Source organism: Malaya genurostris, chromosome 2 (assembly GCF_030247185.1).
Source record: "Malaya genurostris strain Urasoe2022 chromosome 2, Malgen_1.1, whole genome shotgun sequence".
Taxonomy (NCBI): Eukaryota; Metazoa; Arthropoda; class Insecta; order Diptera; family Culicidae; genus Malaya; species Malaya genurostris.
Window position 1 is genome coordinate 350,113,346 of NC_080571.1, and position 12,002 is coordinate 350,125,347.

Below are 12,002 nucleotides of genomic sequence, written 5' to 3' on the forward strand. Positions count from 1 at the left end.
TGTGCTGTCCTTCAGTAATGGCGGTGATAGATAAATAGAAACAAATTTTCTGATTTTAAAAACAAAATTAGTTGTCAATGAGTGTTCCGAACAAACCAATTATCTTTTGTAACTACTGATTATTGAATTATTTAGTTTAAGAGTGTAGTTAAATCTTACAACTGCGTTTGTTGACAGCAGAAAATTCGGTCAATTTACATATACAACGAAAGGCCATGAAGGCAAACTTTATCTACAGTTAGTACCAATATAACCGCTTAATAAGAAACACGTTGTTTTTTTACTTCGCCATTGTTTCACCCGTACCGTTGGGATAGCTCGAAGTAATTTATCGTGTGTTGAAATTCTCCTACCGTCGTGTTCCGTTGCGAGTGTCAGACCTGTCACGAAATCTGCCATCGGTTTGATAAGGCAGATTAATTACTGAACAGTTTTTGGTGCCGAAACCCGGGAGGAAATCCCATACTGATTAGTAAAGATTGCACGTGTTTTCTGGTAGTGTGATCAGAGATATTTGCGTTTCCAGTGTGCAAACTGGTTAAATCAACTATTGTCGTTAACTGATACTGTGCAACGGTGCCTCAACACCCGGTTGGTAACCCGTAATTGAGGTTAGGAGAAACACGTGATAGACGGTTCGTGAGTGACATTGTTACAACACGTGGGTGACTAACAAGAACAATGCCGACAACGAGAAGAACTTCGATGAAGAAGGCAACAGCGAAATCAACCCCCGTTAAACACACTCTTGTTTACAAAACTCTATTACGACGACGAAGCAACATTCTCGGTTCGGCGGAGCTCATTCAACAGTTTTATACAAATTTTCTACCGGAGCAGATGAATCAAGTGGCGGTACGAATTGCTCGTCTGGATGATCTCTGGGAAAAGTTTGAAGGTGTCCAGGAAGAAATCGAGGTGCTGGAGAATGAGACTGAAGTCTTTTCGGATCAACGAATGCAGTTCCAAAACATGTACTACGAGCTAAAGGCCGCGCTGATAGCGCTGCTTCCGCAGCAGAGAGTTGATCAATCTAATGCTTCCACAGTGGCTAATCCTCCTTCTTCAAACCCGATATTGTCGGTAAAACTTCCTGAGTTGCGAATTCCCGAGTTTCGCGGGAATCCGGAGGAATGGATTGAATTTAGAGATCTCTTCAAATCCGTAATTCACACGAATGTGAATCTGTCTGGTGTGCAGAAAATGCACTATTTACGCAGCTCACTCAAAGATGAAGCAGCCCGTCTGATTGCTTCTTTTGCAATAACGTCCGACAACTATGTTCTCGCTTGGAAAACCATTACTGATCGGTACGAAAATGTTAACTTTCTCGTAAAACAGCACATGTCGGCCATTTTGAAAATTCCTTTCGTTCGCAAAGACTCTGCTGCTAGCCTTGCGGAACTCGCAGATGAGTTCAATCGTCATGTCGGTATTTTGGACAAACTGGAAGAACCTGAGAGTCACTGGAATTCCTTCCTGGTTGAACGGTTAAGCAGCCTTCTGGATGATAAATCTCTCTTGGAATGGGAGAACAGTTGTAAAGATGAAGAGGTACCACAGTATAGTGCGCTGCTAGAGTTCATTCATAAAAGATCTCGCACACTGCAAAAATGTAAGGTTGCTGGTAGTGTATCCACCGGCAGTGCCACAAAATTTAAGGGGAAACCATTCTCATCTCATGTAGCTACTGAACATGTGCCAAAATGTCCAGGGTGCAAACAGTCTCACATATTAACCCAGTGCGAAGCCTTTATGCGACAAACGCCCAATAAGCGCCTTGAATTTGTGAAAACTCATCGGTTGTGTATAAACTGCTTGCGCGGAGGGCATTTAGCCAAGGACTGTAATAGTGGTCTATGCCGGACATGCGCCAAAAAACACCACACTTTACTGCACTTGCCAGCGCTAGTAAAGTCTTCACAAGGAGAGCCGAATGTTGTTCCAGTCACCACCCAAACGGCTACTGCTATTTGTTACAGCGTCGAGCACAATACTGCGACCTCGGAGAAGGTGGTGCAATCTCGTACGGCACATCGTCAAACCGCGTCGGTATCGCCGGGTACAATCGTGTCGTCCGTCGGTTCGGAAATGGCCCCCTTCTCGTCGTCGAATGATCATTTCGTTAGTGATGAATTAGAACCTCCTGCCACCTGCTCCCCATTAGAAACTACATCGCTGACACAATCCAATAAACGTAATGAAAATGTAGTCTTTTTATCAACCGCTGTTATTCGCATTCAAGACTATCAAGGCAAATATCAGCTTGCTCGAGCCTTACTGGATAGTGGGTCACAATCCAATTTTATTTCGGAGTCACTGTGCCAACGACTCGGCTTGAAGCGCTCTCGTATAAACCTTCCGATCAGTGGTATTGGACAGGCCGCTGTCACCGTACATTATCAAGTTGAAAGTAAACTTGCTTCTCGTTTTGGATCGTTTGATCATCCTTTGAGCTGCTTAGTTTTACCTAAGTTAACAGTTTGTTTACCTAGTCGACATGTGGACGTATCTCGCTGGAAAATTCCACCCAATTTACCGTTAGCAGATCCAAAATTCAATATCAGTCATGGAGTAGATCTGATTATTGGAGCGGAACTGTTCTACATGTTGCTTGAGCCCCATCAATTTGTTCTTGCTAATGATTACCCTTTATTACAGAAGACTCTTCTGGGCTACGTCATATCTGGAAAACTAAAAGCACCAAAAACAGAGGAGGTGGTGTGTCATGTTGCAACTGACCACGATCTGAACATCCAACTAGAACGATTGTGGCAAATCGAAAATTTTGATGTTGGCAAAACTCTCACGCAAGCGGAGCAAGATGTCGAAGCTCACTTTTGCAACACGGTATCCAGAGAGAAGGATGGACGATACATTGTTCGCCTGCCGCTACGTGAAGATATGGTTTCACTATTGGAGGACTCGTATACTGCAGTATTACGTCGGTTTTTTGCATTGGAGAAACGATTCGCAGCAGATGACAGGCTACGAGAGAATTATACGCGGTTCATGGATGATTACGAGCAGTTGGGGCATGGAGGAGTGTTCACGCGTCGCGGGTCCTCAGTTTTTTCTACCACACCACGCTATCCACCGACCTGAAAGCAGTACGACGAAACTCCGCGTCGTATTCGATGGTAGCAGTAAAGGATCTAGCAAACTATCCTTGAACGATGTCCTTCACACTGGTCCCACGGTACAGCCACCTTTGCTAGCTACAGTGATCAATTTTCGATTGCCTCGTTTTGTATTCACGGCTGACGCGGAAAAAATGTTTCGCCAGGTGTGGGTGCATCCGGAAGATCGTAAATTTCAACAAATTATTTGGCGACAGAATCCAACGGAACCATTGAAGTGCTTTCAATTGAAAACAGTCACATATGGACTGGCGAGCTCACCCTATCATGCTGCCAGAGTATTAAATAAGCTAGCTGAGGACGAAGGCGCTCGTTTTCATCGGGCGGCCCAGATCGTTACTAACCGAATGTACGTGGATGATGTTTTAGCTGGTGGTGATGAGTTGGAAGAAGTAGCTGAGGTTTGTTCCGAATTGAGTAGTTTACTGGCAAGGGGTGGACTTTCGTTACGAAAATGGTGTGCAAATGATTTGCGCATCTTAAAGCAAGTACCCCAGGAGCTGTGGGAGGCAACTACCGAACTAGAAATTGGTCACATGGAAGGAATGAAAACTCTTGGCCTTTTGTGGCATCCACAGACGGATCGACTGGCTTTCAAGATACCGTCGTTGCCAGCGATAAATATCGTGACCAAACGTATCGTTGTGTCGGAAATGTCTTCGTTATTCGATCCCCTTGGATTAGTTGGACCCGTAGTGGTAAGCGCTAAAATATTTGTGCAGCGGCTCTGGATCAAAAATCTTGGATGGGATGAAAACGTTACAGAAGAGGATAGAATTTGGTGGCTAGGATTTCGCAACGAACTGTCGCAACTTCAACAGTTGACGGTTTCTCGACGCATCCTTGCTAATACTAACCGGGACTATACGCTGCACTGTTTCTGCGATGCATCTACGAAGGGCTACGGTTGCTGCATTTACGTAACAGGACCAGATTTGGAGGGACAGCTGAAGTCACAGTTACTCATATCCAAAAGTCGAGTCGCACCAGTACGGCCTATGACAGTTCCCCGCTTAGAGCTTTGTGCGGCGTTATTAGGAAGTCAGCTGATGGAGACAGTCCGTACTACTACTGAGTTTACTGGTCCTGCCATGTTCTGGACGGATTCAACGATTGTGCTTCATTGGATTCGATCTCCCCCAACAATTTGGAAAGTTTTCGTATCGAATCGGATAGCTGAAGTACAACGTCTAACAAAAGGATTGGCTTGGCGACACGTGCCTACCGATCAGAATCCTGCCGATCACGTGTCTCGAGGATTGCGTCCTGGACAGATGTTGAATGATGCGTTATGGTGGCATGCTTCTCCATTTCTCGATAATTCAATTGATTTATCTCCAACTGTACCACCAAGCTTATCAGCAGCAGCTCACTGTGTTTTAGATGCCGAACGTCGCGAAATTGTCGCTTTAACCTCAGTCCAACTTAATGAGGATCTCTTTAATCGCTACTCCGAGCTAGGAAGGTTGCTTAGAATAACTGCATGGTGCACTCGCTTTTACACCAATTGTCGCTTTGTAAAGCAACGAATCTTGGGACGACTACTACCAAAGGAAATCGAAGAAGCGATGAAACGATTAGTTCGAATATGCCAGCAAAATGCCTTTTCCAATGAAATGCATCAGTTTGAATTAAATAAAACTCAACCTAACCACACAATAGTTTTGGGAAAGAATTCATCGCTAAAACACTTAAACTTGATGCTAGACAAACATGGTCTGCTCCGACTTGACGGTCGCTTAAAGAATATTAACGGATCCTACGATCGTAAATGTCCGATGATACTACCAGCCCAGCACCGTTTCAGTGAATTGATTGCACGATCATTGCACCTTCAAACAGCACACTGCGGTCCGTCGTTACTGTTAGCAACAATGAGGCAAAGATTCTGGCCACTTCGAGGTAGAGAATTAGCACACAGAACAGTGAGGAAATGCATCACATGCTTTCGCTGTAATCCAACTCCAGCACAGCAACAGATGGCCCCGCTACCAGCTGTACGAGTTACCCCGGCTAGAGTATTTTCAAGGTCTGGTTTAGATTACTGTGGGCCTTTCAACGTACGTCCGTTAGTTGGAAGGGGTGCCAACGCGAAAGTGTACGTCGCAGTATTCGTGTGCCTGGCGGTAAAGGCGGTGCATTTCGAGATAGTTCCGAATCTTACGTCCGGCGCGTGCATTAATGCGATCAAACGATTCGTTTCTCGTCGCGGTCGAGTTACCGAGTTACACTGCGACAATGGTACCGCATTCGTTGGTGCCGATCGTGAACTGCAGGATCTACTCAAGCAATATCTTCAACAATTTCAGACGGACGAATGGGAGAACTATTGTCTGACAACCGGAATTACACACTTAAAACCATTTCTTGAGCTCGGCATAATAAAATGCCGAAACTGATCAGCAACACGTAAATTTGCTGATTCCTCAGTAATCAATACGCATGTTTCTGAACTTCGTTAAATGCATTCACTGATATTTCGGTAAAATGCTTAACTTTACCGAAATTTGGCATAATTACTTGCTGAATTTATCAGTAAACAACAGATATGCCGACATCAGCAGAGACGTTTGCCGAGATTTCGGAATATGCGCTAGCTGTTGCCGAGATTCAGCACGACAGCTGTCATTTATTGCCGCGTTACATTTTCGCTTCGCATTGTGCGATTATTTTCTAATGAAATTCTCGAGTGAAAAAATGGATAATCTTCGAAGAAGTGTGGAACCACTTGCAAGTAAAAATATTGAATAAATATAGTGACATGTTTCGCTTTATAAAAAGCGACTTTATCAGAGCACTCGCGATTATAAGGGAAAAACACCCAACACGGGGCTCAAAGCTTCCTCGAGACAAAACTTTGGGGGATATGCGAAAAAATAACCCAATGCATGGAATAATTCAATAGATCAAAGTAAGTTTATTTTTTTAACAATACCGTATATGCATTATTTAATATTGAACATTTTTGTAAGCCAAAATCAATATATATTTTTATTTTCATATTTCCAGCTCGACTCAAGGTGGCCGCATCTGGAAACGCCGCTTTTTATTTATGCTACATGTTTTCAGGTAGGCTTTAAGCACTACTGGCAACAAATTTGTAAGCCTCCTTTAAGTGTTAATAAAATGATTTTTTTATCCTGAATGGCGTGTTTATAATGTTGAGGAAATACAAACAAAATTAATTGACTAGATTTTGAATTACTGATGAATCGGTAATTAATTTTTTTCATTTTTTCGTTTTATTGGATTGCCGAATATTCAGTGAACATTTCACTGAGCAAACAGTAAATCTTATGCTGACGATTTCGGCAATATTTGACGTTTGTCAAATTTTAGGATGCCGAGACGCTCAGTAATTTTATTTTTGCCGAGATGATTGCTGATGACTCGGCTGTGCGAATCTCGGCATTTTTTTGCCGAGACTCAGCTAAAAAATTTAAGTGTGTACATTTCGCTTTATTCCGGCCCGATCGCCTCACTTTGGGGGACTCTGGGAGGCTGGAGTAAAGTCCTTCAAATTTCATTTTCGACGAATATTTTGTGGACGTTCGTTTACTTCAGACGAGCTGATGACGGCAGCGGCGCATATCGAGAGCATACTCAACTCACGGCCTCTCACGCCGTTGACGGATCATTCTGACGATTTGGCCGTGTTGACCCCGGGACACTTCCTGATCGGTGAACCGATGTTTTCGATTCCCGAGCCCGATTGCACTGAGCTGAAAATAACTCGTCTCTCTCGTTTTCAGGAAATGTGTAGATCATTGCAACATTTTTGGAAATGTTGGTCCAGGGATTACATATCTCAACTCCACCAACGTGCGAAATGGAAGAAACCTTGTAACAATGTACAACTGGGTGCACTTGTGTTGCTGAAACAGGACAACCTCCCACCGTATTTGTGGAACATTGGTCGCATAGTTAAAACTTACACCGGAGACTCTGGGCTCGTACGTGTTGTTTTGGTGCGAACTGCTCGAGGACTTTACAAACGGGCCGTTACTGAGGTCCGTATACTTCCAATAGATACTGTGGACCATTCCCATGACGGGATAACAGCAGATCATCAGAATCTCCAGTCAGAAGTTGCATCAACGGAGGCAAATGATGACTTGATCACCGGTGCCGAACGACAATGAACTGTTGAAACGGAGGGTTTCAACGGGCCCCGGGATGTTCCGAACAAACCAATTATCTTTTGTAACTACTGATTATTGAATTATTTAGTTTAAGAGTGTAGTTAAATCTTACAACTGCGTTTGTTGACAGCAGAAAATTCGGTCAATTTACATATACAACGAAAGGCCATGAAGGCAAACTTTATCTACAGTTAGTACCAATATAACCGCTTAATAAGAAACACGTTGTTTTTTTACTTCGCCATTGTTTCACCCGTACCGTTGGGATAGCTCGAAGTAATTTATCGTGTGTTGAAATTCTCCTACCGTCGTGTTCCGTTGCGAGTGTCAGACCTGTCACGAAATCTGCCATCGGTTTGATAAGGCAGATTAATTACTGAACAATGAGAATTTCGTGTTGGATTGAAATATTGCTGGTTTGTGTCCAGGATATTCGCCAACTAAACACATTCTCTAAAAATAAGAGTTTTTTTCAGCAAAGTAAATTCTCAATTTTAACTAATTTTATAGTTATTTTGAAAATTTTGTTGTTAAAATCAACTAATTCAAAAACAGTAATACGAATTAGGCGCAGAGCTAATTTCGGTCGTTCCGTGTGTGTTCGGGGTTCTCAGTGTCAGAAAGATAACAGCACTATCATAGGAATTGGAACCAAAATGGTAAAATTCCACAAATTCATTAACATTAAAGTGGAGCACTTTACCCCACCGTTCCCATTGGCCGTGCCCTGTTCGGATACGTTTTTACTGCAGCAAGCATTTTCCAGCATTAAAATGAAGAACTACTCGATTTGGAGCGGTTTTTACAGCACCGAAACATGGCAGCAGAAGCAGCCCCGGGAATATCGGCAAGCGCAGCCATCTAGATGTGTTATCTTTCGTTCGAATAAAAAATGCATTACACAGCTGGCACTGGCTCGGCTCGCCTGCTTGGTTGCATATCGCCGGTTAGTTGCGTGCATCGAAGCTGCTTGTCATCGCACAGTCCTTCTCTTTCGCTCTGCTCAACCCCGCCGTAACCTGCGTCAAGGGAAAACTGAAGGATTTCATTTCAATATTTAATACGCTCACGGGGAATTGGAAAATTAAACGTGTTTCAGTTCGGATTGCACGTTCTGGTGGAGAATTCGACCTTCACTTCAAGTTTGTTTTCCACTTTATTGCTCGTTTTGAACGTTGGATTTGCTTCTCGTGTTTGCTAATGAAAATTTCTATTCCAAAGAAGATAAAAAATTCAGACTATCGGAGTACATCCATGTAACGAGAAATGTTCTCCGCGTGAAAGTGAAAGAGCACAAACAAGACTACGTGGCATCCCCATCCCAGCAGAAACTTCCGGTAGCTCCGGTTGGATCCGTTCAAAAGCCGGTAACCCATTACAATTAGCGCAGAAATTAGCATCGGATAAAGGGTAAAACTTGAGCTAATTAGATTATCTAATTTTACCTAATCCCACCGGTCTAATTGGAAATGGGTTTCGGATTCAGAGCATTGAGGTGAACATCTTCGCACCTGTCTGTCGACGTTGTCGAAGGCTAGGCGAAGAGAAAGTTGGGCTGGTGCTTCGAGATTACGATTCACTTGTGTCCGATAAATGTTATCAACCCCGGAATGATCCTAGCGGATAACGTTGGCTTCGTGGTTGGAGGCGGCGCAGTAAATTTTGTTCCTAGTGAAGTGGAAGTTTATTGTTAATCCATGGCAGATTTGCCTTTGTTTCTTTGTTTTCCGGTCTGAATTATCACTTTTATTAACAGGAAGCTGATATCGAAAATGATGTAAATCTTCAACACAGCTTTTATATAACAAGTGTAATAGAATGACTCGAATGAAACTTGAAACTTGAAACTTGAAACTTGAAACTTGAAACTTGAAACTTGAAACTTGAAACTTGAAACTTGAAACTTGAAACTTGAAACTTGAAACTTGAAACTTGAAACTTGAAACTTGAAACTTGAAACTTGAAACTTGAAACTTGAAACTTGAAACTTGAAACTTGAAACTTGAAACTTGAAACTTGAAACTTGAAACTTGAAACTTGAAACTTGAAACTTGAAACTTGAAACTTGAAACTTGAAACTTGAAACTTGAAACTTGAAACTTGAAACTTGAAACTTGAAACTTGAAACTTGAAACTTGAAACTTGAAACTTGAAACTTGAAACTTGAAACTTGAAACTTGAAACTTGAAACTTGAAACTTGAAACTTGAAACTTGAAACTTGAAACTTGAAACTTGAAACTTGAAACTTGAAACTTGAAACTTGAAACTTGAAACTTGAAACTTGAAACTTGAAACTTGAAACTTGAAACTTGAAACTTGAAACTTGAAACTTGAAACTTGAAACTTGAAACTTGAAACTTGAAACTTGAAACTTGAAACTTGAAACTTGAAACTTGAAACTTGAAACTTGAAACTTGAAACTTGAAACTTGAAACTTGAAACTTGAAACTTGAAACTTGAAACTTGAAACTTGAAACTTGAAACTTGAAACTTGAAACTTGAAACTTGAAACTTGAAACTTGAAACTTGAAACTTGAAACTTGAAACTTGAAACTTGAAACTTGAAACTTGAAACTTGAAACTTGAAACTTGAAACTTGAAATTTGAAACTTGAAACTTAAAACTTCAAGTCTTGAAGTCGTCAAGTCTTGAAGTCGTCAAATATTGAAGTCGACAAGTCTTGAAGTCGTCAAGTCTTGAAATCGTCAAGTCCTGAAGTCATCAAGTCTTGAAGTCGTCAAATCTTATAGTCATCAAGTATTGAAGTCGTCAAGTCTTGAAGTCTTCAAGTCTTGAAGTCATCAAATCTTGAAGTCGTCAATTCTTGAATTCGTCAAATCTTGAAATCGTCAAGTCTTGAAGCTGTCAAGTCTTGAAGTCGACAAGTCTTGAAGTCGTCAAGTCTTGAAGTCGTCAAGCCATGAAGTCGTATTTTTTGGAAGTCGTCAAATGCTGAAGTCGTCAAGTCTTGAAGTCTTCAAGTCTTGAAGTCATCACATCTTGAAGTCGTCAATTCTTGAATTCGTCAAATCTTGAAATCGTCAAGTCTTGAAGTCGTCTAGGTTTGAAGTCGTCAAGTCTTGAAATCGTCAAGTCTTGAAGTCGACAAGTCTTGAAGTCGTCAAGTCTTGAAGTTGTCAAATCTTGAAGTTGTCAAGTCTTGAAGTCGTCAAGTCTTGAAGTCGTCAAGTCTTGAAGTTGTAAAATCTTGAAGTCGTCAAGTCTTGAAGCCGTCAAGTCTTGAATTCGTGAAGTCTTGAAGTCGTCAAGTCTTGAATTCGTCAAGTCTTGAAATCGTCAAGTCTTGAAGCTGTCAAGTCTTGAAGTCGACAAGTCTTGAAGTCGTCAAGTCTTGAAGTCGTCAAGCCATGAAGTCGTATTTTTTTGAAGTCGTCAAATGCTGAAGTCGTCAAGTCTTGAAGTCTTCAAGTCTTGAAGTCGTCAATTCTTGAATTCGTCAAATCTTGAAATCGTCAAGTCTTGAAGTCGTCTAGGTTTGAAGTCGTCAAGTCTTGAAATCGTCAAGTCTTGAAGTCGACAAGTCTTGAAGTAGTCAAGTCTTGAAGTCGTCAAGTCTTGAAGTCGTCAAGTCTTGAAGTTGTCAAATCTTGAAGTTGTCAAGTCTTGAAGTCGTCAAGTCTTGAAGTCGTCAAGTCTTGAAGTTGTAAAATCTTGAAGTCGTCAAGTCTTGAAGTCGTCAAGTCTTGAATTCGTGAAGTCTTGAAGTCGTCAAGTCTTGAATTCGTCAAGTCTTGAAATCGTCAAGTCTTGAAGTCGTCAAATCTTGAAGTCGTCAAGTTTTGAAGTCGTAAAGTCTTGAAGTCGTAAAGTCTTGAAGTCGTCAAGTCTTGAAATCGTCAAGTCTTGAAGTCGTCAAATCTTGAAGTCGTCAAGTTTTGAAGTCGTAAAGTCTTGAAGTCGTAAAGTCTTGAAGTCGTCAAGTTTTGAAGTCGTAAAGTCTAGAAGTCGTAAAGTCTTGATGTCGTCAAGTCTTGAAGTCGTCAAGTCTTTAAGTCGTCAAGTCTTGAATTCGTCAAGTCTTGAAGTCGTCAAGTCTTGAAGTCGTCATGTCTTGAAGTCGTAAAGTCTTGAAATCGTCAAGTCTTGAAGCTGTCAAGTCTTGAAGTCGACAAGTCTTGAAGTCGTCAAGTCTTGAAGTCGTCAAGCCATGAAGTCGTATTTTTTTGAAGTCGTCAAATGCTGAAGTCGTCAAGTCTTGAAGTCTTCAAGTCTTGAAGTCGTCAATTCTTGAATTCGTCAAATCTTGAAATCGTCAAGTCTTGAAGTCGTCTAGGTTTGAAGTCGTCAAGTCTTGAAATCGTCAAGTCTTGAAGTCGACAAGTCTTGAAGTAGTCAAGTCTTGAAGTCGTCAAGTCTTGAAGTCGTCAAGTCTTGAAGTTGTCAAATCTTGAAGTTGTCAAGTCTTGAAGTCGTCAAGTCTTGAAGTCGTCAAGTCTTGAAGTTGTAAAATCTTGAAGTCGTCAAGTCTTGAAGTCGTCAAGTCTTGAATTCGTGAAGTCTTGAAGTCGTCAAGTCTTGAATTCGTCAAGTCTTGAATTCGTCAAGTCTTGAAGTCGTCAAATCTTGAAGTCGTCAAGTTTTGAAGTCGTAAAGTCTTGGAGTCGTAAAGTCTTGAAGTCGTCAAGTCTTGAAATCGTCAAGTCTTGAAGTCGTCAAATCTTGAAGTCGTCAAGTTTTGAAGTCGTAAAGTCTTGAAGT

The 12,002-nt window shown here is 41.6% G+C and overlaps 2 protein-coding genes across 2 annotated transcripts; both read left to right on the plus strand.

The window, feature by feature from the left end:
• Window positions 1-681: 681 nt before the first annotated feature.
• On the plus strand, window positions 682-3,105 carry LOC131429391 (uncharacterized). Its single transcript, XM_058593468.1, has one exon. The coding sequence runs from the start codon at window positions 682-684 to the stop codon at window positions 3,103-3,105; it is 2,424 nt and encodes an 807-aa protein (XP_058449451.1).
• Window positions 3,106-3,274: 169 nt separating this feature from the next.
• LOC131429392 (uncharacterized) lies at window positions 3,275-7,282 on the plus strand. The gene is made up of 3 exons (XM_058593470.1): window positions 3,275-5,042; window positions 5,109-5,471; window positions 6,705-7,282. Exons 1-3 carry the CDS (start codon window positions 3,275-3,277, stop codon window positions 7,280-7,282), a joined length of 2,709 nt encoding a protein of 902 aa, XP_058449453.1.
• The last annotated feature ends 4,720 nt before the right edge of the window (window positions 7,283-12,002 follow it).

Bases quoted from the DNA above. Each gene is read 5' to 3' on its own strand.
- LOC131429391 (XM_058593468.1), top strand. From the start codon at position 682: ATGCCGACAACGAGAAGAACTTCGATGAAGAAGGCAACAGCGAAATCA.
- LOC131429392 (XM_058593470.1), top strand. From the start codon at position 3,275: ATGTTTCGCCAGGTGTGGGTGCATCCGGAAGATCGTAAATTTCAACAA. The intron at 5,043-5,108 runs GTAGAGAATTAG...ATCCAACTCCAG, and splicing joins AAGATTCTGGCCACTTCGAG to CACAGCAACAGATGGCCCCG. The intron at 5,472-6,704 runs GTCTGACAACCG...CGTTTACTTCAG, and splicing joins GGACGAATGGGAGAACTATT to ACGAGCTGATGACGGCAGCG.